This window comes from Varanus komodoensis, unplaced genomic scaffold (genome assembly GCF_004798865.1).
Source record: "Varanus komodoensis strain SLA01 unplaced genomic scaffold, ASM479886v1 scaffold33, whole genome shotgun sequence".
Taxonomy (NCBI): domain Eukaryota; kingdom Metazoa; phylum Chordata; class Lepidosauria; order Squamata; family Varanidae; genus Varanus; species Varanus komodoensis.
Window position 1 is genome coordinate 9384082 of NW_025335817.1, and position 27781 is coordinate 9411862.

Consider the following 27781-nt stretch of genomic DNA (forward strand, 5'->3'; position numbering starts at 1 on the left):
GATGCCATGATCTTAGTTTTCTTAATGTTGAGTTTCAAGCCAACTTTTGTGCTCTCCTCCTTCACCCGCATCAAGAGGCTCTTTAGTTCCTCTTCACTTTCTGCCTTTAGAGTGGTATCATCTGCATATCTGAGGTTGTTGATATTTCTCCCAGAAATCTTAATTCCAACTGGTGATTCATCTAGGCCCACCTTTCTCATGATGTGCTCTGCATATAAGTTAAACAGTATACAGCCTTGCCGAACTCCTTTCTCAACTTTGAACCAATCAGTGGTTCCATGTCCAGTTCTCACTGTTGCTTCTTGACCCACATATAGGTTTCTCAAGAGACAAATAAGATGGTCTGGTACTCCCATATCTTTAAGAACTTGCCACATTTTGTTGTGATCCACACAGTCAAAGGCTTTAGCATAGTCAATGAAGCAGAAGTAGATGTTTTTCTGGAACTCCCTAGCTTTCTCCATGATCCAGCGTATGTTGGCAATTATGATACTTCACTGGAGGTGACTGCCTTCAGCCCCATTAATTCCAGTGGGTCTACTCTACATAGGACTAACATTGGGCACTTTCTGAAGTCTCTTGTAACACCTTCAAGATCAACAGAAGTTACTCCATAGAAACTTCTTATGCTATAATAAATGAGTTGGCCGTTAATGCACTCCCAAGTTCTTTGCTTTTAAAAATGCTGTATCTGGAAAGTTAGGCTTTAGCATTCTTGCCATAAAATTCCACACAATAACCATTACACCACTGTGTTTTAAACCATACTTTCTGCCTTAGTCCTGTCCCCAGCTGCAGTACGGGGGTATTAATTCTAACCTACTTTACAGGGCTGTTTGGAGGAATCCTGAAATAATAGTTATGCACTGTGCCTCAAATGATGCAGACCCACAGCACTTTAAAAGTAAAATTATTATAGCATGTCTGATTTAAAAAAATATTTATTTTCCTAGAATGAAATTTCCATTTCATGGAGACCATCAATGGAGTTTCCTGGAAACCTGTAAGTAAGATGGTACAAATTTTGAGCATATTTATCATGTGGATGCATTTCTTGGGGGAAATGGTTTTGTTTCATTTCTTTCCATGTGGGCAGTTTATACCTGAAGGAACTTCTCACACCCCTTAACATCTGCAGGAGAGGCCCTGTTCCTGGAACCCTCCTTGAAGGAGGTAAAGAGGATTTCTAGTAGGGCCTTCTCTGCGGTGGCACCCAGACTGTGGAATGCGCTCCCCTGAGAGGTTCGCCTTGCGCCGAGCCTGTTCTCTTTTTGGCGCCAGGTGAAAACCTTTTTATTTGAACATCATTTTAAGAATTAGGGATTTTTAGAATTAAGTCAACTCACTTTTTTTTGTGATTTACTCATTTTTAACTCTCACCATATTTTTATTCTATTGATTGTATTTATTATTGCTAGTTATTTATTATTGTTTATGGTATTGTTGTTTTTATCATTGTTGTTGATTTTATGCTCGTAAGCCGTCCTGAGACGCTGCTGTGAAGGACGGGTTAGAAATAATTTAATAATTTAATAAAACAAGTGTGAGTGATGCAACCTGCAGTTTGACCTTGAAATGCAAGTAAGCCATTCAAGGCAAAGCTGCTGGTAATGAAGCAACAGGGAGTGGAAAACCAGCCTCGGAGGACGTGCACGGGATTGCTATCCATGTGGCTCATGGGATGGTTTGAACATCTTTGATGAGATCTGGGCTTTTCTGCAGGATCAGGGAGAATCTGAAATGGTGAGACAGAACAGCGGATGAATGCAGGATGTGCCGCAGAAAGCCTCGTCTCCTTGTGCCATTATGAGTAGCTGACCTTGGGAGCTTTCTCTGGTCTGGAGCGTCTCCCACCTGTACATAGGTGGACTTGGAAACGAGGTCCATTTTGATGTACCAGAGTGATGGACTTCTAGGCTTTGGGTGCATCATGGGAGTGAAGATTCATGGGAGAAGACAATAATGCTAGCAAAAGTTGAAGACAGAAAATGAAGCACAAACATGATATGGATCAGTTCCATAATGAAAGCCACAGCCCTGAGTTTATTAAACCTGAGCAGAGCTGTCAAGGACAGGAGATTTGGAAAGGCATTACAGTGCCTGGGGTTGCCAAAAGCCATAGATGACCTGATGGCATGTCATAAGACTATTTTTCAGTGCTCTGAAAGCAAAATAAACAAAAACACTTTCTGCAAATAGAAAGCTAGCAACTCAGGGATATGCTAAACTGTCTCTCTCTAGTGTGCTAGTTATGTGCTTTTTTACATGAAGAAGCATTGAAAATCATCCCATTCAGAAGAGAGTTCTGCCACCTTGTGCATCAGAGGACTATAGTGGAATTCAGATAGATGGCTATATAGAGATGGTGAAAAAATGGATTTTGATTTTAATTCTCTCTCTTGTTTATCATTTCTCAAAAGGTACAAAGCAGAGGGAGTTATTCCTGCAAAACCAGAAGATGTGTTTAAATGTGTAAAACCAGAGACTGGTGGACTTAGAGAGAAATGGGATCAAAATGTGAAGGAAGTTGTGGTCATTGAAACAGTAAATGAAGTAAGTATACAAGAGCTGTATTCTGTCAGCAGCGGCTGGGCAGAAATGCCTGTCCTTTTTATGGTGAGGTGGTTGTAGGAATGGGCTTGCCTTCACCAGTACAGTGCCAGGACTGTGTTCGCTGACTGGCTATCCACCCTCATTGACCTGAAGCAGCTGGGTGCATCTTCATCAGCAACATTAAGGCCTGTGGTTGTTGACTAATGTCTATCGCAAGCATTAGATAGATAAACTTTATTAGCTAGATCTATCTGTCGCAAGCATTAGAAGCCTCCACCTGGGCCTCACTCAGCACCATGCAAGAACTGTGGTCACTAACTGGCTGCATGCATCATCAAGGCCATCAGCAGCGACCATCTGTGCTGACTGGGCTCTGGAGCGCCAGGCTGCCAGCAAACTATCCAGCCTTGCTGACAGCAGCCATTTGCACCCAAGGTTGAGCTGTGAGTCTGTGCCCACTTACATGGAAGCAAGTCCCATTGAACTCAGTGGGGCTTATTTCTGAGTCAACACACATAGAATTTAAGTCTAAAGCTTACCTGGCCATGGTCTTAGTGTTTGCTATTGCTGCTTATAATCGCAAGCTTTGTAACTGGATTTATTTCTTGGATTTCTTGGTAGCATTTCTGGATTTTCAAGTCTCTCTGGCAGCATCAGGGGATTGCATGGGGGATACAAATATAGGAATCACACTTTGCCAGTGCCTGAGAGTGGCATGCTGCAAACTGTTACGTGGTCCCATCGGTTAAGATGACTGGCCTTTCCCATGCTTAGCACTTGGCCACACACAGAGTACATGCCTAAAATATTCATCTGGGTAAAGATAGTAGAATTCCTCTTTATCCTGCAGTTTACAACACGACCCTGATTTGAACTTTGCAGAATGTCTGTGTAACCAGAACCACGACTCCTTCAGCTTTCATGAAGATCATCTCTCCAAGAGAGTTCTTAGATGTGGTCCTGATTAAACAGGACAAGGATGGGATTATCGCAACTATGGGTAAGGCATTTAATCCAGCGTGTGGACCAGCTCATGGGGCAGATGTGCACGAAGGTGCGTGGGCGGCACCCAGCTGAAAAGGTGGGTTGCATGGGGCAAGCCGAGCGTTCACTTCCCCAAGCGCAGGACTTGCGATGAGCCATTCACACGTGCGCGTGGCTGCTTGGGGCTACCGTGACCCGCAGTGCATGCGGGAGCAGCCTTCTGAGAACTGGTAGCAGGCTGGAGTGGCATGGGCATGTTCAACAATGTTGGTGTGCACAGTGACCCCAGGAGCGTGCAGAAATCTTGCAAAAGTACAGGGTGCAGCGAGGTGCACAGGATATGACAGTTACAGTCAGAATCAATCAGTTATGAAGAACCCCTTTGGGAAATCCTGCTCAGGTCAAATCAGAGCATGAAACGGAGCACCCCCCCTGCACCACCCACGCAGCCTGCTCATCCTCTTTGGCATGGCTGACACGCTCATGCCCCTGAGGCGACGGAACCCAAACCAGCAGAACTCCCCTTCTGCACAGTCCCTGACTCGCCACGGTGGAGCAGAACCTGGGCTCACAGGGAGGTGGGGCTCACATTCTGCGACCGCAGGGCTGCTGATGTGCATGGCCATCCCTCTCGGGCCTCCTTGCCCCCCCGCGCTTCCCTGCACTTTGCACAGCAACCACCTCTTGCCTCTAACCAAGACTGTTGCGGTGCCACATACTTAGGAATGGAATGGCTCAGTCTGGAATGAGCCAGTAAAACCTCTCTGCTTTCTGACTGCTTGCTGCTTGAGGAGATGAAAGCAGCTGGAGGGGGGTTGTTGGTATGGTTCCTTTGGGGTGCATTCAGTTTGGTCACAAAGTGCATGAGGCCATCTGCCTGTATTGGCTGAGAGGCAGTGCGGCATAGTAGTAAGAGCACTGGCTTTGGCCTGGGAAGTTCTGGCTTTCAGTCCCCCTTCATACATAAAGGTCACTGGGTGTCACTGGGCCAGTCAGTGATCCTCAATCTAAAGGGTTGTTGTGAGGCTCAAATGGGGGAGAGGATGGTGTGATCTAGCTAGTGTTCCTTGCAAGAAGACGAAGAAAAAAGGAAGGATACTGATAAACAATAACAAGTCCCTTCAAAACGTGCTACTTCACGCAGCGAGGACTGGCATAGGGAGGGAAGGCCAGCACATGTTGGAGGGCTTTGAGGGGAGCTGGCATGTGCCCCGGTCTTCCCCCTCACACGTGCGGCTTGGGCGCCTGCACGTGCCAGCGCGTCTGAGGTCTTCTGTTAGAGGCGCTTCCTCAAGCACTAAACGAGGCTCTGCCTTGCATCCTTCTTGCTTGTCTGGCAGCAACCAACGTGGAGCACCCCCTTTGTCCGCCACAGCCGAGCTACGTGAGAGGGCAGAACCATCCCTGCGGCTGCTTCTGCATCCCCATTCCAGGGTAAGATGCACAGGCCCGGCTTTGCTCTCTCAAGCATTAGGGGGACCGGGGGGGGGGGGGGTGAACCTCTTCCAGTCCAGGGGCTGCGTCCCATTGGAGGATGGGCCCAAAGCACCAGCCTATTTCAGCTTGGAGGCCCAACCATTGCTATTGCTTAGAATCGGGGGGGGGGGGGACTACAGGAACCCACAAAAGTCTTGGGGTGAGGGACAGGGATGAGACCAAGGGAAATGATGTGAGGAACTCCAATGGACAGCTCCCCACTCCCAAGGCCTGCACCCCTGCAGTCTGTGGTTTGGGGAGGTGGGTGGTTCTGCTGGAGCTCTTACCACTAGAAGCTGAAACCTCCCTTGTTTGGAGGAAGGCGGTGCTGGTGGAGAGGCTCTTTCAGCTTGCAGTGAGCAAGGTGGGCGGCTGCCCTGTCAGCTGCTCTTCCTGCTCTTTTGGAACGGCTGCTGGGAGGCTGAGGCTGCTGAAGTGCAGCAGCACCTCGCTGTGCCCTGCTGGAGCAGGCCTGTGGCCGCCCCAAGGACGCCTTCGGCCCTTACATCAAGAGCCGGTGTGGTGCAGCGGCTGGCACATTTGTGCTGGGACCTGGGAGCACTGGGCCCCAGCTCCCACAAGGCCGTGAGAACGCAAGAGCACGCTGGGTTAACCCGAAGATTGCAGGGTTTGAAGGATCTGACTTCAAGGAATCCTTCCCTTCCCGCAAATAAATAACTGAATTTCCTAGTGGGGTTCCCCGGGCCATAGCAGGGACACATGCAGCCACTGCGGCAAGTTTTGGGAATGGCCACTGGTTCGACTTGCTCTCAAGGGGGGCCTGGACAAAAGCATGGCGCATCTATTCTCTCACTCCCTTTCTTGCTAATGGCAAACTCCAGGGCTCACGTGCTGATCCATTTGGGAAAGAAACGGGTTGCATGGCGACATTTTGTTGCATCTCTCACCGAGTGCTTAAATGGAACCTCCATGGCCAGAAGCAGTGTAGCCGCGAGTAGCACATGGCATTCATTGGGGCTGCTGCTTCTGTGTCACACTTCTGGGCTTCCTGAAGTCATTTGGTGGGTAGTGAGCTTGGTAGAATGCTGGATAGAAGGCTCTTGGGACTGATCCAGCAAGGTGGTTTTTATATTCTTTCAGTCAGTCACCTGAGGATAAATGCGTGCAAGTCCTGGCAGAGCAGTAAGGTTTAAAGAACGCTTTCCTACCTGTTCCATGAAAGGATGTGACGATTTCTGTGAATGCTCTCTCACCCTCCCACCTGTACTCTGACTAAAGGTTATTTCTGTTGACCTGCTTGTGGGGGTGGTGTTTCCCTGCAGGGAACCATGCAAGACCCAGCTTCTCAGCTTCTTTCAGACTGACCTCGCTGGCAGCCTCCCGCAAACAGTGGTTGATTCCTTCTTCCCAAGCAGCATAACCGGTTTTTACAGCAATCTGAGCAAAGCGGTGGTGAAACTAGCAGCTTGAACCAGACTGTTGCTTCCGAAAGCAGGGAAAGGGCTTAGTTAGCTGTGTATCTTATTCTGCCCTTGCAGGGCATTGGACGCAGCATTCAGAATGGTGACCTTCCTGGGCCATGATCTAGCCAGAATTAAATGCTTGAGAATAACACCTGTCTTAGATGGGAAAGACCTGAAACATTCGCCTTGAAATAAAAAAGATTTACAGTGCTCAGAGCGGCCCTTTGGGTCTGGGTACAGGACTGTGCGACTACGGGCTTGCTGGACATGCTAAATCACACTGCTCAATCACAGCACAAATCCTTACCCACTCGCTCTTCTTCCCATTGACCAAAGCCGCAGACTCGGCAACTCGGCTCTCAGAGCAGAAGCACGTCTGCCCGCAGGGCGCTGTGTGACCAGTGCCCCTGGACCAAAAGGAAAACCAGCCCCTCACCTGTATAAAGTTAGCATGGCATGAAGAAAAGTTCTAACTTAGTTTCTCACTGTAACCACTTCTGCATGAGGGGAAATTTTTTATACAGAGCAGCATTGCAGCGTGCGACTTCCCAAATATCAAGAAAACAGAAAGAGCATTCAGCAGTGGGCGAGGCACTCCCTTGTTTGAGGTATTGAAGGAAATGCTGAGGGCCATCTGGCAGCCACGCCATGGTGGCACCCTGCGCTTAGCAGATGGTCGGCTTAGATGCCCTTTGATGTCTCTCCAGCTCTTTAGTTCTATCCACCTGTATCACTTCACGGTGCTCCATGTAAATCTATTGCTTATGTAGCTCCACCAATAACACTGTCCTACCTTACAGGGGTGCTGTGTAGTACTATTGTACAGTTTGTGTTATGCACTTTAACAATAAAAAGATGGTGCTCTGAAATTTTACTGGTCTCTTATGCACTTGCGACACAGCTGAAAAGTCCAAAAACATGATCAGCCGTGGGACTTCATGCAACGATGGCCACACGAGCTGCATAAACCTCTTAAGTGCAAGGATGGGGGAAGATCGTTGTTAAGTAACAATCAATAATTAAAGCAGCAAAGGTTTATTTGAGTAGCACAGGACACAGCTGAAAGGTGTGGCTCGTCCAAGTGTCCCTGAATTTGGGGATGCACACTCATCCATGTGCAGGTCGAATGGTGGGCAGTGCGCGCACACCCTCCCCAGTGTTGCAAAGCAGAAAGAAAGGTGCAGCGCACGGCACAAGAGGAGACCACAACGGCTGCCTTGCGCTTTGGCTCCTTTTCTCATTCCTGATCCATCCCGGGAAGTCCATGTGTCTAGAAGCTAATTCCACGTGCCAGTCGCCGTGAGGATGCCGCCAGGTCCTGGGGAATTACTCACAGCGCCTGCCCCACCATCCAGCTCTTCTACAAGTTTCTGCTCTTGCTTCGTTTGCGCATAAAGCCTCCTGTAACTTGCATGTGGGCTTGCAGCTCTTCTCCGGCTGCAACCACGAGGGAGTGGTGAGCATTTTACACACGCCTCTTTTCTCTTCTCGCCTAAGATCAAAGGAAGCTGGGTCCAACTAGCCCCGTGCTGCTGACACTGACTGGCAGGAGTACCTCTCCAGGGTTCAGGCAGGAGCTTTTCCCAGCAGTACCTGGAGACACCATTCACCAAGCCGGCAACCTTCTTCATGCCAGGCTGACGTTCTCCCACTGAGCCATGGCTGACTTCCTCTTAGCTTGCAAGGAACACGAGCTGCAGGCAGCTGGAAGAAACAAAATCCTTTTGGCCCTGGTTAAAAAGGGACAGTAGTTCCAGGTCCACTCAGGTTCATCTTGCTGTTACTACTACTATTCCTCTCCAGGGAGAGAGTCGGCTGTTCTGCTGACGGAGTTTTTTCTCTTGATAATGGCAGTAACAGGCCCATCGGGCAATGTCTTGATAATGTTCCAGGCTTCAAAACGGGAGAGTCCTTGCATCGGCTTGGTGTGCACTTGCAGTAACTCATCTCCGGGCTGAATAGCAGAGCTGTGTTCTGATGGCACTCCTAAAGAAGCAAAGTGGACCTTGTTTTAATGTTGCAGGGAAAACGTTTGCAAAAATGACTCTTGCCATGAACAGAAGGAGCAGAGCCATCTGGGGAAGCTTAGAGAATGGAACTGGGACACCAGGTAGGCCCTCAGCCTGAAGTTCAACATCCCTGCACCAAACAGGAACAGCACAAGCACATGGGGAGCAGTTCAAATGCCACAAAGTCCGTGCAGCTCCCCACTGTCCCTCTGCTATGTAATCGGCTTCTTGCCACCAGTTCCACACTGCAAAAAATACAACCTCCTCCTCAAAATTCACCTTCCTGAAGCCTTTGGGACAATCCCATAGTCCTCGTACTCAAACATGCTGCTTCTCTAGCTTGCATGGTCAGCCGCCAAGTCACCTGCAGAGCCTTTGAGCTGGCACCATATGGCTGGGGTTAGCATGTATCCCTACGGTTAGGGCAGTGGGAAGAATCCATTTTGGGAAAGGGACTTGGCTTCCCGGACTTCAGTCTGCTTTCTCGTGGCTCTGAGCCCAAGTCCCGGCGAACTGCGCATCGAACCACGCAGCTGCCGTACAAGCAGCATCCCTCTTCCACGTCTGCCGCACATGATGCAGAAGGAGGCGGCTGGTTCGTTCCACGGGCATTTGCAGGATTCCTCTCGCTCGGCTCACCTTCCAAGGGTGGCCTGGGCACAACAGGGAGTCTGCAAATTAAAGGAGGATGGATTCCGTGGAGCTGCGGTCCCAAGAAAAACTCCTCCATTTAAACCAGGGGCGTCAGACCTCTTCCAGACCGGGGGCTGCATTTAGCGGGACGGGGCAAAGCGACACAAGACAGCAGCACATTTTTTCGATTGGAGATCGTCCTGCCAGTGACTAAGTCCAAGGAGAGGCATTTCGCCCATTTAGAATGGGCAGGGGAATGTGCATGAAGCTGGAAAAAAGGCCGAAGCCTCCTGGGGTTCAGGACCCCAGGCAGTCCAGATCTAGACAGCAAGCTGGGGTTCAGCATCCCTGATTTAAAGATCACTGAAATCATTTTCCTTGGCTCAGACATGGCCAAATTTTACTTATATCTCTATGTAAAGAGCAATAGCCACAGCATCTCTATTCCAAACAATCCTATTTCTCTTGTGCTAGGAGTTCCATTTTATTTATTAGATTTATATCCCACCTTATTCTTTTTAAGAAATAGTGACTTACATCCTTCTCTTCCTTCTACTCTCAGTCTTATCCCCACAGCAAGAACCCTGTGAGGTCGGCTGGGCTGAGAGTCTGTGACTGGCCCAAAGTCACCCATTTGGCGCCATGGCTGAGCAGGGACTAGAACCCAGATCTCCTGAGTCCCAGTGCCATGCCCTTAACCACTACACCACACTGCCTCTCAGTGTTATCTTGCGCTTTAATTTTTCCAAGTCCTGCACAGTATGCAGAATGCAAGTACCATACCCCCTCCAAAGAGCATCTCATTGTTTCCCCAGTTCACTGGCAGAGTTAAGATTCCAATGGCTGTTTCCACTCTGCTTGCTGCACAAGAGGGGTAAGAATGCACCTCTGCCAGGAACTTACCCAAGCGGACTAAGGAACAACTTGATGCTTGCAGGCAATTTGGGGAAAAAAAACGTGCTCAGTTACTTTGTTATTGTGAATGTACCTTTAAAAAGTCTGTTGATGATGATGGGCTTGTCACCATGGACTGAGCCTTTCCCACCTTCCAAACTGAAACCTAAGCCAGCAGACGTCTTCTCCAGTGTCACGGTCAGGATCAGGTCTTCAGATGCTGTGACCAGACAGAATGTTGTCAAAAGGCTGCAGCTCAGGAGCAGATCAAAGAAAGACCCCAGGTTCACTCCAGGGAAAGATTCTGGTCTGGAGAGTCACACCGTGACCAAGCCCCTCTAACCAGAGGTCCTCCAAACCTGGTGACTACAACTCCCTGTTGGGGTGGACTGGGGAAGGCTGGTACGGACCAAGACAATGCAATAGTGCTTGCAGGCATGTCCAGTGATGCCGGCAAAGGGGTTCCCGGGGTGGTGCCTCTGGGCATTTAAAACATCTCTTCGTATTATTTGTCCTTTGCAATGGACACACAATGCACGAAACTTCCAAACAATTATGCTTAGGCCCAGCAAAAGTGGGCCAAATATTCAAACAGGCATCCGTTTGAAGGTGGCATCTCTACGCCACCCATTCAAATATGAAAATCTCTGTAAGGTCCTCAGTCTGTTACATAGAAGTGGTGAGTGTTTATATGTCCAGTGTTTCGTATCAGTCTTTAAGTTGTCATGTGGGCACAGAGCATCCATTTATGCTATTGGTTAATTTCCATGAAGGGGGTAAATAATTTAAAAGAACCGGGCAAGACTGACTGCAGAAGACCGTAAAATTAAGGAAGTTTGAAGGCAGAAGAAGAGGAGGAAGACAAAACCTGAGATGCGTCGATTCCATAAAGGAAGCCACATCCATGCGTTTACAAGAGCTGACTAGGGCTGTCGAGGACACGACATCCCAGAGGACACTCATGCATAGGGTCAGAGATTACTTGTCAGCACATAGCAACAACCGCTCCTCAGTGAATCTGAAAGACTGCTCCAGCACCCGTGCTTTTCCGTGGAATAGCCTCGTTCCCAAAGAAGCTGCTACCAGACATTGCCTACGTAAACGTGTCTTTAAAGGAAGACTCTGTTGCATTGTGCCGCCAGCAAGGTAAGCTATCCCTTATTAAAGAGAGGTTGTGGAGCCCAAAAGGCACAGCACAACAGGGTTTTTCGATAAATAAGGCATAGACGTGTGATCCACTGATTAAGCATTTTGTGCTGGTGCCTACAGCCGTCGCTCAAATTCCCCGTGTCCCTGCTACAAAGAGGCTGCACAAAGGTGAGAGGGCAACACCGAGCTAAGTGCCTGACTCAGTATTCAGTCACTTCTTCCGCAAGGGAAGAGGCATCCTACAGTGGCAGAACAGGTAGGGAGCACACAGGAGCCTGGCATGTCTGGGAACGGCTGGGGAAGACCATGCTTGACAGCCCCTCCAAGACCAGAGCTGTGCCCCCACGGGCACTGCTCCCGTCTCCTGTGTCCCTGTACTCCCAGTCTGAGGGTTGTTCCTCCCTCAGCAGCTGCTGGCCTGCTCAGAGTTGCTGCACCCTAAGCCTCGTTCCCAAATGGTGCTCACCGGAGTCTGTTGAAGTCTCGCCTCCCGTGAAGGCAGGGGACTCGGCAGGTGCACCGAGGCCGCTCTCCCTCTCTTGTGGTTTTCTTGTGACGACAACGGCCTGCCTTGGGTGCCGGGCCTTGCGCAGGTTCTCCAGCGCTTCCGCGTGGGTTGCACCTTTCAGAGACTTCCCGTTGATGGATAGGACTTCGTCTCCTTTCTGAATGGTTCCTGCCTGGGATGCCAGTCCACTGGAGAAAACCCTGTGGATCTAGTGAGAAAGCGTATCTGCATCACCCCAGCTCAGACAGAAAGGTGGTTTTGGGCTTAACATTTCTGCGTATCTGAATCACTTATTGAGTAGACAGGTAAGTGAGACACAAGCATCATTTAAAAAAATAAGTAAATAAAGGCCTTTTCTTTCTAAAGTGGTTTGGTGGCCTACAAGCTTCCTAACCCAGGGTAGCAAATCTTTTCACACTCCTGCAAAAAAATAGATTTGAAATGGAAGGGTTTGCAAGAGGGCTAATTAGCAATATCCCTGCCTGAGCTATTTTGCAGCCTGCAGCAAAAGACTCCCACACCAGCACAGCCCCATTCAGTCACCAGGACTGGCCTTCACTTGCCCCCAAAAGGATGCCACCGAAAGAAGCCTGCCTTACCACGACTGGTTGCCAGGGAAAAGGGGGCAGGGCCAAAAGAAGTGACCTGGGAGGCCAGACGGAAACTCTGGGCAAGTCGAAGCTGCCCTGGCTGAGGAGCCACACATGGCTGCAAACTGCGGCACCCCCCCCCCCCATGAGCCCTCTCCTGGTCAAGGACGGAGCCCGCAGGCATGTCTGGGTGTGCTCCCCTGCACTTTTGCTCTCCTCACCTGAGTGCCAGGGCACACACATGGCTGGGCAGAGAGAGAGGAATCCCTCTGAGAATGCTTCGGATGATCCCTCCCATCACTTGCTCCAACACAGCCGGTTCAGGAGATAAGATCAGAGTGTTGTGTTATGCTACCTTCCCTTGTTGATCTTAACAGCTCACATCCTTGCAGGCTGTTGCTTTCATTACCCAAAATTTGTTGTATACCTTAAAAGCAGGTGGGCAACGCTGGGGGAACCAATGGGGGTTGCAGTCTAGAAGCGGCCCAAGCAGGGCTGGGGCCAAAAGCAGGCTGGGGCACTCCCCTCTCCCTCCCTCCTCCCACATCCAGCAGTTTCCTGGGAAGAAATGGGTCGCTCTGAACTGATTGTTTGCAGAGGAGTTTTCAAATTATGCAGGGAGGTGCCCGGCCCTCCTTTCCAATGAGAGTCTGGCAGAACAAGAACACTCACGGTAATAGCTTTGTTTTCCAGGTCGACTCCACCAGCCAAGCTGAAGCCAAGCCCAGCTCCTTCTTCTTTGTGCAGGACTGTCACGTGGATGTTGCTGAGTTGCTGTGGCGTGGAGGAAAGCAGAGAAATCTTGGTCGGTGGGCAGCAGGCGCCCAGGTGCCCGGAGTGGGGCAGGCCTGCTCCACTCTGAACAGAGGAGGGAATTCAGCCTGAGGTGGCTCTTCTCAGGACAGCAGCACTCCGGCATGGCAAGTGTCGCTTGCTGCCATCCCCCTTCCACAGCCACGAAGGAGCAGCAGCCCTGCCCTCCAAGGCCAGGTCACGCCAGGCATAAGGACCATCGCACAGAGAACGTGCAGGCTCGCAGGCCTTTCCACCTAGCAGCACCTGGCGCTTACTGGTTCCAGACAATGTGTGAGACTACAACTACCACCATCCCTAGTCAGCATGGCACAGCTCAGGATCATGGGGGCTGTAGCCTGACACATCTACAGGGTGCGAGGTCTGGGAAGGCTGTAAGAGGGCTGCACTGCTGTCTGGCCACGGTACACACAGGGCTCCAGCACTGTTGTGTAGGGTCCTTTTTCCCCTTGCTGGGTGTCCCTTGTCTCTTGGGGTGGGTAAGCCCCGGCAGGGAGAAAGACTGGGGCTGGAGTGCCGTCGCTCACTGGCTGTCCCACTGCGCTCCTGGGAACCCTCGGGGCACCCCTGGAGTTGGCCTGGGGCCATTCAAATGTCCCAGCCCACAATCTTAGTTCATACCAGGACACTGGCTGGAGAGCAACAGGCACGGGGACCTGGCACAACTCACGTGCTCTAGCAACGTGCTGGGCTTCCTAGCAGTTAGCATGGATGCGGAATCCATCCCCAGCAATTTTTGTTCAGGACTTCCCCAGCTCACACCTGCTCAACCGGGTATAGATCACGATACAATCTGTGCATGTTTCTGGATCTACGAGTACAGAGTGATCCATAGATGCCCTTCTCCAACAAAGAAATAAAAAGCATCCAGTAGCATCCATACATTTGAGAAAATGCACACAAATGGGAGAAGAATATGTACATTTCAAAGATCTATCAAAAAGACATGGCTTTATTAATTAATTTACTTATCTTGGCATGATTACTTGAGAGGAGTAATCGCTATGTCCAACAGAGCCAGACAAAGCTTTCTTCATGCTACCAAACCATACCATCTTTTTCTCCTTAAAATATTTGCAGAGGAGGCAAAATAATAGGACAGATGTGGGGGAAAAGATGGGTATGGATGGAATATCTGGATCCCTGCCCTTGCACTTCTGTAAAATATGGCAGGGCAATGGCACTCTAAAAGCACCATCTGGAGTGACACAGAAAATGCCCACCATTTCTGCATGTTTTAATGCTAAAATAAAGATATGCAACATCTCAGAAGAGGACACTGGGGCGGTTTTCACAAAGTGTTTTCTCCTGTTCAGAAACTGCTAAACTTGGGTCATCACACAGCAAGGTTTGTACTTTTTCAAAGCTCAGGAATGTACAGACTTCAACTACAACTCACATCTGAGCCCGTGCTCAGTCCAGCAGCTGTGAACTAGGTAAGATTCTCAACAAAACTGAATTGAAACAAATTTCTCATGCATCCATATTCAGTGGGAACAGGCAGTCATGCAGAGGAAACAGAACACCCAGTGCTAAGTGTCTGTTTCGACACAGCTATTAAAATAAAGGCACTCTGTCTCCTCCTCTTTTCCTGTCGAATTACCCCTTTGACCATTCATTTATAAACAACTCTTTGTTTTTCTCCCTGTTTACAAAGGAACACAAGCGAGCACACCTGCAACCTTTGCTCAGTGCACAGCCAGAGCCACCCCCAGGGACAACATTGTCACGCACTTGTGCATTGCCTACCCCCCAGCAGAGGCCACCTTGGTACCACTCTCCTCCTCCGGCCTGCCTGTCAGCTGTGCTCCCGCTCTGAGCATAGGAGCAGGGAAAGCGAAAGGGAGCAGCCTCCACTTACTTGCACACTGATTCTGAGCTGTGGTGAGGATCGGGCCCAGAAAGGCCGGGCTAGCCAAGGGCAGTGGTGAAGCGCAACAGGCCAACTCAGGGAAGGAAACCACCGTGAAAAACTTGCCAGCACTGGTCCCAACCCAGCAGCTGAAGGCCAGCCGATCTTGGGGAACCTGAAAGCCCCCAAGGAAGCGACTCACCTTTAGCGTTTCCTCATCTAAAGTTTTCACCTCCTCCATAAGTTTCCCCAGTTCTTCTGGAGTGAGCAGAGAGATGACGGCCTGCCCTGCAGCGCCCAGTGTTGGAGGCGAGCGGTGCTCTTGCTTGCCTTCCTCTTTCTCCTTGTCTGACCAGCACACGCTGTAATCCCGCAGCTCTGAAAGACTAGCCAGTTTGGAAAGAGGAAACAAGAAATGCTGAATGGTGATGGCAAACTCGCACTGGGTTTTGTTGCGTGCCATGGGCAGTTTCAGCATGCTGTCGTGGGGTTTTTTTGGCCCACCCAATTCAAGGAATGGGCTACTGCAGATCCTCTTTACTATTAGTTTATTGTTCAATTCCCAGAATTCTTTGGACCTGATTCACACAACATGGCCAAGCATGTGTAGCCATCAAGTTGAATATGCAAGCCCTGCCTGGGCCCAGGAGTGTGTTGTATCATGTGAAGTCAGCCATCGTGGCTTATACAAAGGGCAAACAACCTTTGCATAGTAATAGGGTTATGTGAGCGTTGCTTGACCCTCACATAACCCACAATGGCCAGGTTTACACGACACTTTACAACTCCCAAATGTATATTCATAATATTCACTACATTCACTGTGACTTAAATAGCTGGTGGTGTCAGAGGACTAACGACATCTTATTACCCTAACTGACTTTTGAAAAGCCTCAGAAGGAAATAGCCCACCAAACTCGACACCCTCTCAATCACAAATGGCCTTTAAAGAGTAAGAGGTGGTGGGAGGGCAGCCTGGATTGAGACCCTGCCATGATGGTAGACAAAGGGGCTTTAACCCTTTGCCCCACTGCTGCCCAATTTGCCCCAGGGCAGGGGCAGAATTCCTGCCTTCTATTTGTACTAAAAGGAGAGCTCCTGTTTCTCATCAATAGGAGCTTTCCTTCCAACACAAGGAACAGGAATGGGGCTGCAATTCCGTGCAGAAAGACAGCACCACCTGCTGACTTTGGGTTGGATCCATTTTAGCCAACTCAGCTACCCGCTACCCATGGCACTGGGCATCTTTCACCCCAGAGTCTGGATAACATCTCAGAGAAGTTTTCAGGAAACACACAGCAGTGTGGGGAGAAGCAGAAGGCAAAGTTGTGGGGCCCAAGCATATTGCCAGCATATTTTCCCTTAAAGCTCCTCCTGCCAGCATTTAAGCCTTGGGAGCTGCATTCCAGAATTTAGGATATGCAAAACTGTGCAAGAGCTGGGAAACCACTAAGCAATGGCTAAATTGCGGCAGGGGAGTGTTTGGCCAGGTCAAGGGGGCATGGCCATCTAGGCGCCCCAGAGGGCCAAGCCTGGACCCCCAGAGAGCCAAATCTTCCTAAGTTGTGGATCCTTGCTGTAAAACAACTGATGAGTTTAAGGGACTTATTGATAAGAAATACATACTGATGAGAGCTGAAATGTAACAAGTTGAAAAATGCCAGTAAGCCTTACTTGAGAGAAAAGCTGGTGTCTGGAGAGGGAGTTTCGCTGGCCTGCAGGAGCGGAGCCCCCCTTTCTTCTCTGTAGGATGTTGGTGACCCACCGTGGGACCTCCCTGAGCTTTTCCGAGGACACGGTGGAAACTGAGGAAGGGAATGCAACGATTTCATCAATGCTGATGAGAAGTGGTTGCTGATGGAATCGATTTTGCTGTATTCTTCTCCACTGGTTTTCAGCATCTCGCAAGACTGAGCTGAGCTAAGTGGGAAGCTCCGTGCTCTTTTGCTCGGCGTTTTCGTGACTTGGGGGTCGGGTTCCATGCCTTGCAAAGGTGGCAGATTCAAAGGAGATTTCACAGGGGTGCTGCAGTTTGCCTCTGCGCTCAGGGCACTTTCGTCTCTGGAGAAGCAGGCAGAATCCACATGGCTGGCATCTAGGTTTGGCAGGAGGTGGATGCTTTCCGTACTCTGATCATCCACGTTGCTGGCAGAAGCTTGGCTAAGATTAACCATAAGAGGTACTGGCTCCCTCCTGCTGGGGGATCCATCTTTCTGAATGGACAACTTTGGGCTAAGTTTTCGGCTTGCATTTTCAGGAGACTGAGAACCGCCCAGACTTTCAAAGGAGCTGATTCGTTGCTTTATCGACGATCCCCGAGGTGAAGCTCGAGTGATCTTGGAAGTGGAGCTCAGTTCATTGTCAGACACACTTTGGTGGTGGTCAGAGGGGCTTTTGTGTGCATCATCCGAATTTCCTTTCTTCAAGCCTTTTAGGCTTTGACGAAACCAGGTCGGCTTAGGTGCTACTGGTGGCCCTTTCTTCACAAAGTCACCGTCATCAGATGACTTTGGTGCTTTCGTATCCGCCTCTTCTGCATCTGATCTCTGCAGGGCTTCCTTCGGGCAGCTAGAGGCAGGACTGCCTTTATTGATTGTGGGGTATAAACTTAAGGAGCAGCGGTCTTCTGCCATGCTAGGGTTAAATAAGCTTTTTATGCAGTCAGAAATTCTGACCCAAGGATCATCAGGTGTAGCCTCAAGGCTATAATCCACCTTTGCTTGTCTTCTGAGCACAGGCCTTTGAGGAGATGTAACAGATTTCCCTGGATTGAGATGATGGAATGAAAGCAGGTTAATCTGGCCAGCAACACGTCAATTTTCCCTATATGGTCATATGTGAACCTTCATATTGGGAGGAAAGTTTGATCCACAATCAACAAGGAGCTAACAAGCAACCGCGCCTTGTTCACTGCACTGCATGTGCCAGTCCCATGATGGAGAGATCTGCATAATTGCCCTCAACGGTGTGGCTTGTCCTGTTCTGTGAAACAGGCCATGGTGGCTTGTTATCATGGGCGGCAAGCCACCCAGAAACAGCCCCTGGGTTCTGGATGGCTTGTGGCCTGGCTCAGTTCACACAGTAGGACAAGCCACATTTTCAGGCATCACTATGCAACTCCCCCCAGCATGGGACAGCTGAAGCGCATGCACTATCTACCGCCATTGCTTATGCACAAGCAGGTTTGCAGGACCCCCAAGGTTTTAAGCACAAAAAAGTTGAAAAACATTTTTGTCACAACAGTTGTCTGCAGTGGTAGGTCTTCTGTGCAGCTCAACAAAGGCGCAGGCAGGCCGATGGTCCTCTGGCACAGAAATGCTCTTTGCATGGAACACATTCCACATGCAGATGGTGCATTCATGCTCATGTTGTGGTGACAAGGCACAGTGCACTAGCCGAAGGAGTGAGCATTATGGAGAAGGCCATCTTCGACCATGATCCACTGACAACGCTCTGGAGGATTTGCAGTTGACTAGGAATGGCCATGGCCTGTTTAACAAGGACAGCAAGAAAATGACACCCACACACTCCAAAGAACAAAGAATGTGGAGGCAAGTTTGTGGAGAGTAGGGATGGGTTGCTGTGTGGAAGGGCGCCATTCAGTTCTGTGATTCAAAGCTGAGGCTCACATTGCTTTTTGTGTCATGCTCCAGTTGGTGGATCTCAATATTCTAGTAAAAAACCCAGCACCAGACCTCACAACCTCCTGATTCTGTGTCTTAATTGTTGCTGTCTACTATCTGATTATACCTCAATTGCATGCAGCTTTACTCAGATACAAGCTCCACTGGGTGTTATGAAATCTTTCTCCCTCTTGCATCAACTTCTACATCTATTCTTCATGATCACATTCCAATTTTGTAGCAAAATATCTCTAGGTATGAGTCCCTGTGCATCTAAGGTTAGCTGTGACTACGGCTGTGCCTTAGAAAGTTCCACAGAGCTCAATGGAGCTCACTGCTGGGTAGAAATGTCTAAGACTGCACAGCATGGATGCAACCTTGCCCAGGACCAAGTCTCATTGAAGACACTTTCTCCCAAGCAACCAGGCATAGACTTGTGCCTTCCTGCCAAAAGCAACAGGTCTCTGCATGCTTTCTCAGATGTAAGCCCTATTGAGTTCCGTGGGATTTACTCCTGGGCAAGCAAGCATGCACCAAACTGCAGTCTTTGTCATAACCAGCCATCACTAACTCAGGACATAGAACTGAAACTTCAATGCTAAAAAAAAAACCCTGAGCATTTCTGCTGCAGAGCACTCCGTGGAAGAGGTTGAAATGGAAGGCACAATTGCACAGAACAAAACGTACCTTTGCTGGCCTTTCTTTCTTGGTCCACGGCTCCTAGGCAAGAATTTGACTGCTCTGTAGCTCTTGCTGCTGAAGAATCTGTGAAAGCACCGTGGGTTACAACACTCAGGTTTCTCTGCTGCAGCCGGTCGCTGGCTTCCTGTGGCATAAACAGGAAACGCAAGTGTGACTAGCTCACTTGCACAAACTGCATCTGTGCACTCATGCTGCCCAACCTAGAATACTAGTACAACATCTTTGGGGGACTCAGAGAGAATACGCGAATGATTAAATCTGACAAAGAATGAACTGATGGATTGAGATGCATAAATTGCTTTTTAAAAGAAAATCATCCCAACATGCTGCACAGAACCATAACACTCAATAGAACAATGGCAAAATCATAAAGCAATCATAAAATCAAAATTAACAATTAATACCGGATAACACCATGTTCACAGTGGCATCCAATGAGGCCCAAACTTAAGTTCAGGCCACTGCAAAGCATTTATATCCTGCCTTTCTTCCTGTTGCTGGAACTCCAGAGAGCTTCTCCTGCTTGACACTTCATCCTCACAACAGCCCTGACAGGTAGGTTAGTCTGAGAGTCAGTCACAGGTCCACAGCCAGCCGGTGGGCTTTGCAGCTGAGAGGGGACTAGAACCCAGATCACCTGATTCCCAGTCCAGCACCAAGGGTGTGGTGGCCAGAGCCTTTGGGGGTTCAGAGCAGCCCCACTTACTTTGGAGGGGGCCCTCAGGGGGGTTGCTGGATCCCTGCCTGGTCCTCCCCCACCACCTCTCAAGAGACTTAATTTGACTGGTTCATGGCCGGCAGCTGCCACTGTGTTGGAGACCTGAGTTTAATGGGGTAAGAATGGGGTGTTTTTTCAACTGTTCCCAACCGATCCTGGGAACTCCCTCTCTGGAGAGGCTGGCAGACAGACTCACGAGTTTTCTGTGACACTTTCCCTCATGGTCACTTTCCCTCATGTACGTCAGGTTTTTAGATAGTCAGCCTGTGGGCAGGAACTGCTTATTAGTAAGCCACTCTGAGAGCTTTTTGGCTGGAGAAAGGGGTACCAATGTAATTTTAAAAAATCATTCATTCATCCATCCATTCAAAATAGAGAATAACAATAACTTCTAGGTGCTGTCATTGTTTCACCTCAAAAAGAGATCCCCTTGTCTTGCATTCATTACTCAACAGAAATTCAGACAAAGTGGCCAAGCTCATTTTATTGTATAATCATAGGCTGCATAATCTTGGAAATGGGCATGGCCTGGGGGGCGTGGCTTTGAGGTGCAGCTCTGACTATTGTGGAGGGACCGCCCCCCTTCGGTGGGAACAGAGTCCCATAAGCGGGTTCTCTTTGGCTTGCGTGGATGTGCCTAGAGTTGCACTGTAAAAAGGCTGCTGTAGGAAGGCTTTTATGGCCTTTTATTCTTTGGGATTGATGTGCACCTCTGCAGAATTTTGCTATTGGACAGACTGAAAATATAAGTTAATTTCAGAATGCTGAAAGCCCAAGATAACAACATGAAAGCTTGGGCCCACCTTTCAGAAGTATAAGCTAAGCCCACGTGCTTCCACATCTCCCCACCAAATTCCATCCCTAAATCCAAAGGATAAAACTTATTCTGATTTAATCAAAGCATTTCCTGGGCAAAACTAATATTCATGAATATCTATGAGTAAATATTTGGAGATAGCAACGGGAAGGAGGCGGAAGTCCTCAAGCCACCCCTGCCGTTTTATACATAAGTGACCTTTCGCATTTTATTGTTCTAGAAAATGTGGTACTTTCCTGCTGCTGATTTTATCCATTTCTCAAGTTTTGCATATTTTGCTTGGTACTTTCTGTCTCTAAGTTTATGCAACCCAAGGGCACGAGCTACTTCCTTTTTCATAGCAAACATACAGTTCTGCAACCACCTTTAAACTCCCCACACTTATGCAAATATGCTAGTATAGTGCAATTAGAGCATTTTTTAAAAAAATCAGTACTTGTATCAATCTCTCCTTAATTCCTATATCCTAATAGGGAATCATTTCTCAGAATGTTAAAAAATTAATAGCCAAAACGGAAGCATGGCCAAAGGAAGAGGAAGCATCACCAGCCTCCGAGGAAGCCATGCTGTGCAGTAACACAAAATGGAGGGGTGGGGGCACTGTCAGGATCGGCACCACCCTGTGGCTCCACCAACAGAGTCCCAGCAGAGGGCAGAACGAGGGCCCCAGCTCTCTGGATCTCTCAGATCCTAATGGGACCTGGGCGAAGAGCTATATAAGAACAGGCTCCTCCCTCCACCCTTTGCCTCGCCAAGGAAGACACTTCCCAGCTTCCAGTAGCTGCCTGCGTCCCTGCTCTGCTTTCCCGGCCCTTGCCTTCCTGCCTCTTAGACCTTCGCCTCTTCCCACCCGTTCCTGCTCTGCCTCACCTGCTGTTCCTGCACCCTCCTCATTATCCTGCTCCAAGGTGCCACTTCCCAGTTCCTGACCTCTGGTCTGCTGCTCTGACCACGTTCTTGTCTACTGGACTACCCCTTGCTCCACAGCCCACCTCTGCTTTGACCTTTTTTTCAATATTGTGTACCTACACACATACATGTACACACACATCCATCCAAACATAGAGATGTTCTTAGTTACTTTATTATCACTGCATTATTATCATTATTACAATGTTGTATTGTGTTTAAGATGTTTTAGTGAATATGGAAGTGTTTCTTAAGTGTTTTCTATGCATAGAAAGGAAAAATATATACATGCACTAAGACAAACATTTGGCTTGCTTATGTGATCTGAGCAGGATCTGACCTGATCTTACATACAAATCCAACTTAAGGGCATTCTCAGGGACTGACCTCATCTGTGACCTGGGGACTACCTGCACAGAAATGCAATCCCAGTGAATTCCACCCACGCCTTCTGCTTTTAAGAAAAGCACGCGTGCGATGGAGCCACCGCAAACTCAGTTCCCCCACTGCTCCTAATGCTTGCTGCTTCCATGCACCAGGAACCAGGCCAGCCCTACCAGCAGGCAGAGCGAGGTGGCTGCCTCAGGCACCAGATGTTGAGGCTCCCCCAAGCTAGCCTGCTGCCCAAGGCGTGGCAGAAGCCAGCATCCTAGAACCAGTAGCAAAGCGAGATGCACCGGTCAGTCCAGCCAGCTTCTGTTCATGGAATGGGGAGAAGACACCATTTTGCCTCTTGCTTCAGACAGCAAAACAATATCTTGAGCTGGACCTGACCGGGAAACCTGCTCACCTGAACATCTGAAGAAGCCAGGCTCCCCTCTCCTGGCGGTGGGGGCTTCTCATTCCTCTCTCTGTTAGCCTGCTCACCCTCGGTGCAGTCTTGCTTGAAATACTTTCTCGGTGGTGGCTTGGGCTTTGACGAGCGAGGCTTTCTAACAAGGATCTCTGCAGATCGTTTTGTGTGATTTAAGGAAAGCTGCGCAGCGTCTTTAAGAATCGGTGGGGAGGTGTGCTTCTCCAGGCTAGTTCTGGAGGAGGAAAACATGGAAGCCGGCTGTCTGGTCACTGGTACATCAATGCTGTGTCCTTTTGCATTCATGTCAGCCAGCTGGTAAGCAAGACCGTTTCCACAAGAGGACCTGGGATTGTAACTGCCGTCGCTGCTGGAACGGATCATGAGCTTTTGGGAGCGATGGTTCAGATGAGTGGCCACCTTCTCGGAGTATTTCTCACATGGGGATTTCTTATGCCAACTGCTTTCCAGACTTTTAATGCCTGCTTTTTAAAAAGAGCTTTTTCAGAGTGGGGGAGGAACATCACAGTATTGAAACCTTCGATGAACTAGTTCCCTGTGCCCAACCAAGGGAGCGAGGGAGGGAGAAGGAGTTCGCTCAAGCACCACAGTGGCCTTCCCTTCCGTTTGCCCAAGTTACATGGCAGGCAGGAGTGGCAGATTTATTGATAAATTTACAGATTTATTGATACATTATCATGCAAATATGTATGCCACTTTTCATTAAGTCATCAGGACAGGGCACATACAATGTCATAGTTGCTGAAATATAACCCTAAAACACAGCATTAAATATGAAATAATGAGTAATTAGCGACAAGGTTGCATACAGTATTAACTGCTAATTAGCAATAAGATTGTGTACATCAGGCAGTATCTAGGCAAATCACACCTCAGGGAAGGCGGAGATGACACAATCAGGAAGCTGCAATTCCAAGAGAAGCAAGCTAGAATACCTTGGATGAAGTGCACTGAAATGCCTCCTGACCACTAGGCAATGCTACCAGAGTTGCCTTCCATTTATTTTTCTTTTTACACAGCACACATCTAAAATCCATCTTCAACTTGGCTAATATTAAAAACTGCCATGCCTCTTTGACTTCTGTTCTCTACTTCCCAAGAAACCTTTACATTTCACTTATGGCTGGAGACCAATCCAAGTAATTGTGTTGTGTTGTGCTATGCTATGCTATGCCAGGGAAAATGAGGAGTAAGTCATGAGAAGTTTCTTTCTCCCAGCAGTTCTAGATGAGCGATTTGCCCCAGTGGGAGACGGGATTCTGGGCTAAATCGGTCAGGGATCCCCAGCTCTGGGCATTGACGGAAATCTGGGAGTCCCGCGGCTGTGATAAAATAGTTCCCGTGGGGCTTGGCTGGCCTTCGTAAATGCAGCTGCTTCCCTGGGTGTTGCCAGACACGGAACACTCGGTTCCCAGAAGGCAAACTGACCATTCTTTAAGAAAAGCAACTGGCTGAATAACCAAATGGCAAGGCCGAGGTGTGGGTTGAGCTCTAAAATCTGAGTCCCTCCCAGATCTTTGAATCCAAAAAAAGCCATCCTGCGCTATGTAGCATTTCAACTTCCCAGTTTAAAAAATGAAGTGTTTAAAAAAACACTCAAGGAAAACCAAAATTCAGGAGGGCATGGAACCTGCCAGCTGCTACGAGAGGTGCCCTGAGGCACCTGGGCACCCACGGGTACCATGCAGGCAGTCCCAGATTCGTGTCTTTGGTCTCAACCAACAAGGCTCTACTACTATTCTTACTAGCATATTAAATTCTCAACGCCTCTACCCAAGAGATGCCCTTACCTTCCGCACTCCACTGGTACTTCTCTCTTTCAAACCTGTTGCTTTCCACCGCTTGTGAAATGGCCTCCTTTAGCTGCTGTTCAGAGACCTAGAAAATGCCACAGGTTACCATCTCATTCTGGAAAAGCTTCAAAATTGGCAGCCCCTCTGAATTCCCTTCTCACATCAGGAAGAGCTTGGAAGAACTTTCCAAGTTCTTTCTTGGAATGTTGTTCCAAAACATTAGCAGTAAATTCTGGGGGTACTTCAGATAGAGGGCTGCTAATCAAGAGGCATTCTGCGCCTTTCCTTTCTTAGCTGTTTTTATTTATTTTTACTGTAGTTTGGGGGTGTCATGAAGAGGTGGGTGACGACCTTCTTCTCCCTGCAGTGGACGGCAGGATGCGTTCCAGTGCAGCAAAGCTCAGGATTCAAGGTGGATGCCAGAAAATACTTTCTGAGGGTTAGGACCCCCAAGTCCTAACTTAGCTCTGTGAAGTGCCCAGAACTTGATGATGCTTGAGCAGCCAGCTCACCTGTGGATCGGGATGCCTGCTGATGATGATCTGCACAGGGCCAGGACTGCAGCGGCTTAAAACTGCATGGACCTCATTCAGGCTCATGTTGTGAACTGGCACCTCATTGATTTCCACAACTTCATCTCCACACCTTCAAAGAGGGAAAAAAATGCCAACACCCCTCAACACATCTTCTGCTCCAGCAGAGGACTTCTTGGCCCTCTGATTATTTTTCCTTACTGATGTTAATCTCGATGGCTTCAAGCAGATAAGGGACCACTGAGGCTGTACTTCTCCCTGCCTTCCAAGCAGACAGAGACAAGGGCTTTGAACTAAAAGCTGCCTTGGGTTAATGCAAGCCACTCCAACTGGCTTAAAAATACAAAGAAAGCATGTTGCAGAGTCAGTTACAAAAGAAACTCAGGCAGATCCATTAGCAGGAACTTGGCCTCCCTCATATGACCAAGACTCGCCTCGAAGGCAGATCGTTTAAAACACCTGATGCTTCTCGCCCTCGGAGCTGTCATGGCTGATCCACCACCCGCCCACGCCCATTAGCAGCACAAAGCCCACATCCTCCTGGTCCCGCACTGCCTCATGAAACATCTCTGCCTCACTGCATGGGTGAAGGAATCCTCCTGTGAGTTGACCCACACTGATGTGTTGCTTGCAGCATGTCACAACGGCATTATGATTCTTGGGCGCTCTATTAGCTCCTCACGTTGAGCTTGCACCAAAACGTGACAGCCTTAACTCTGATCTTAAACTGGCAGTGTTTTTGATCATTGAATAGTCCTGATTTTTTTAAAAAAGGAGATTAATTATAATGTTCTGAAAACAACTACAAAAGATAAAAACTCTAGAATATGCATGCACATGAATGCACTGGCAGGGCTGAATAGATGCATACAAACAGATAGATCTGCGCCTGCCTTTTCAAAGGAATTCGGCACAGTATTCCAACATTTCTCCCCCCTGCCCCCCCGTCTCAGTGTGATCTATCAATTGGTAAGCGTGGTCTCCCCTCAGCCTTTAAAATTCCCTCACTCAGCCGTTTCCTGCCACTCTTCTCCCATGACTGAGAGGAGCAACGGAATTCAAAACATTGGAGTAGTGACAGTGTTCTGGCTTCAGACTGAAACTGAGCATGCCAGCAGAAACCTTAATAACTTTGGAAGTGCTGGCAGAACTCCAACAAACCCCTGAAAGAAAATACGATAGCAATATATGATATGCTAAGCCACAGGTTGGAGCAAAAAGTCTAAACGTATCGATTTTCAATCGCTTTGACCCTTTATTGTAGACATAACTAGGTAAACCACAGATGCTATTATTCCCAGTTGTCATTCTTATAATCTGGAGAAATTTGAGGCTTGTATTGTTGGCAGAACCCTTGTGTGTGTGAGAGACTCATCTTAACTAAACTTAACTGACCTGCAAATATGCCTGTTCTCACTTTTATGCATCGTGAGCCTGTTATTGCTTTCACATTCTCTGCTTTCTCTAAACTTTCTACTGAGACTTCTTTAGCAAGAAACAGACCTGCAACACAAAGACTTCAGCAGATGCGTTGCACCCACAATTTCCTTCCTGCTTGCTGCATCTGACATTTCCCTTGGGTTGGGTATTTAAGTATGGAAGACAGAAAGAGCAATATCACATAAATTTACCTTTCTTGTGTGTTGCTTTCCTTTCAGTTAGTTATGTTACAAAATGAAAACTTCGTAATATGCCATTAAGGGCCTCAGGGCCACAGTTCAAATGCAAAACAAAAACAAAAAGCAGGGGCTTGCTTGGAAGATGAGCTTGTAGAACAAGAGATGGATAAAGAAATCTGACTTTGTTAATCAGGGGATCAGAAGGCTTCTGTGTGTACCATAAACACTGTTAAGAATGTGATCCTATGCATGTTTAGATGGAACATGCAGGGACTGGCCCAAAGCCACCAGTGAAGCTCATGGAACCCAGATCTCCCGAGACCCAGCCCAACACGCCAACCATTGTGTCACCCAGGGAAATAGATCTTCCTTGGTGAAGAACTCTTTTGTCTGTCGTATTTCCCTTATGCATTGCCTCTTTTCCTGTGTTATAACTGGAGTTTCCCATTGATGTACAAATCAATAGCTATACCTTGCACAGGTATAATGATGCAATCATTGACATATCACCAGGTCAGAGAAATTTCCTCTTTCCAGATTTCCTCTTTTCTGGAAATCAGCATGGATGCATCCTGGAAATGTCCAGAGAAAGCTCGCTGGCACTTGGCAGATAACGGCAGCTCAAGTAAAGGGCAATTCACACCAGCCCAGCCCAGCCCAGCCCAGCCCAGCCCAGCCCAGCCCAGCCCCTTCCTCTTCCCCCTGCAACAGCGCCTCATCCTTCCCCGTCCTTCGGAGCATCTTCTTTGCTATGCAAGTGGGAAAGGCCATGCCATTGCACCTTTTAACTTCTGTAACCTGCTGGAAAGTCTTAACTGTGTTACGTGTAACCCTTTGAACGACTGATGTATAAAAGAGCCAGCTGAAGACTGCTCAGATGCACCATCTGGAATGATTCACTGGTGGCTGGCTATTCTTGAGAATAAATCTTCTAAAAGAAAACCTCCTCCTCTTGTGTATTTTGGGCTTACCACACCAGGACACGGACCTTTTGGTCAATACCAATTTTTAGCTAGAGGCTTCAGCAATCTGCCTTTTAATAGATAGGGATATTACACACACGTATCCACACCACACACACACACACAATACCATGGTTTCTCCATGGAGAACCATTTACTGTTTTCTATACATTCATGGGTAATGATTGTGAGCCGCCTAGAGATGCCATGGCATGATAGACGGCATATAAATGTAACAACATTTATTTACTTACTTATAGCATTTCCACACCATTTGATTACCATAATGCTTTCAAAATGGTTTACAACAGTTATTTGCATATAATAGACAATTTTCAGGAGATGGATTGCTTTGGATTGGGCAACCTTGCAAGACAGGGCTGGCCCAGCACTTCCCTTTGTTGGG

General features: G+C 48.5%; 2 protein-coding genes across 2 annotated transcripts in view; one reads left to right on the forward strand and one right to left on the reverse strand.

The window, feature by feature from the left end:
• Positions 1–7299, forward strand: part of STARD5 (StAR related lipid transfer domain containing 5) — a 10545-nt gene extending 3246 nt beyond the window's left edge. Inside the window, exons 2-6 of the mRNA XM_044438935.1 lie at positions 954–1003; positions 2421–2553; positions 3436–3553; positions 4878–4971; positions 6297–7299. Coding sequence (XP_044294870.1) covers positions 954–1003; positions 2421–2553; positions 3436–3553; positions 4878–4971; positions 6297–6444 — 543 coding nt within the window. The 3' untranslated portion in view covers positions 6445–7299. The remainder of the gene's footprint in view (positions 1–953; positions 1004–2420; positions 2554–3435; positions 3554–4877; positions 4972–6296) is intronic.
• Positions 7300–7456: 157 nt separating this feature from the next.
• The window catches only part of IL16 (interleukin 16), a 34802-nt gene continuing 14477 nt past the window's right edge, over positions 7457–27781 (reverse strand). The window contains exons 11-20 of the mRNA XM_044438934.1: positions 24774–24906; positions 24259–24346; positions 22445–22929; positions 19196–19334; positions 16560–17649; positions 15088–15271; positions 12893–12994; positions 11589–11838; positions 10068–10193; positions 7457–8423 (exon numbers count right to left, since the gene is read on the reverse strand). Coding sequence (XP_044294869.1) covers positions 8227–8423; positions 10068–10193; positions 11589–11838; positions 12893–12994; positions 15088–15271; positions 16560–17649; positions 19196–19334; positions 22445–22929; positions 24259–24346; positions 24774–24906 — 2794 coding nt within the window. The 3' untranslated portion in view covers positions 7457–8226. The remainder of the gene's footprint in view (positions 8424–10067; positions 10194–11588; positions 11839–12892; positions 12995–15087; positions 15272–16559; positions 17650–19195; positions 19335–22444; positions 22930–24258; positions 24347–24773; positions 24907–27781) is intronic.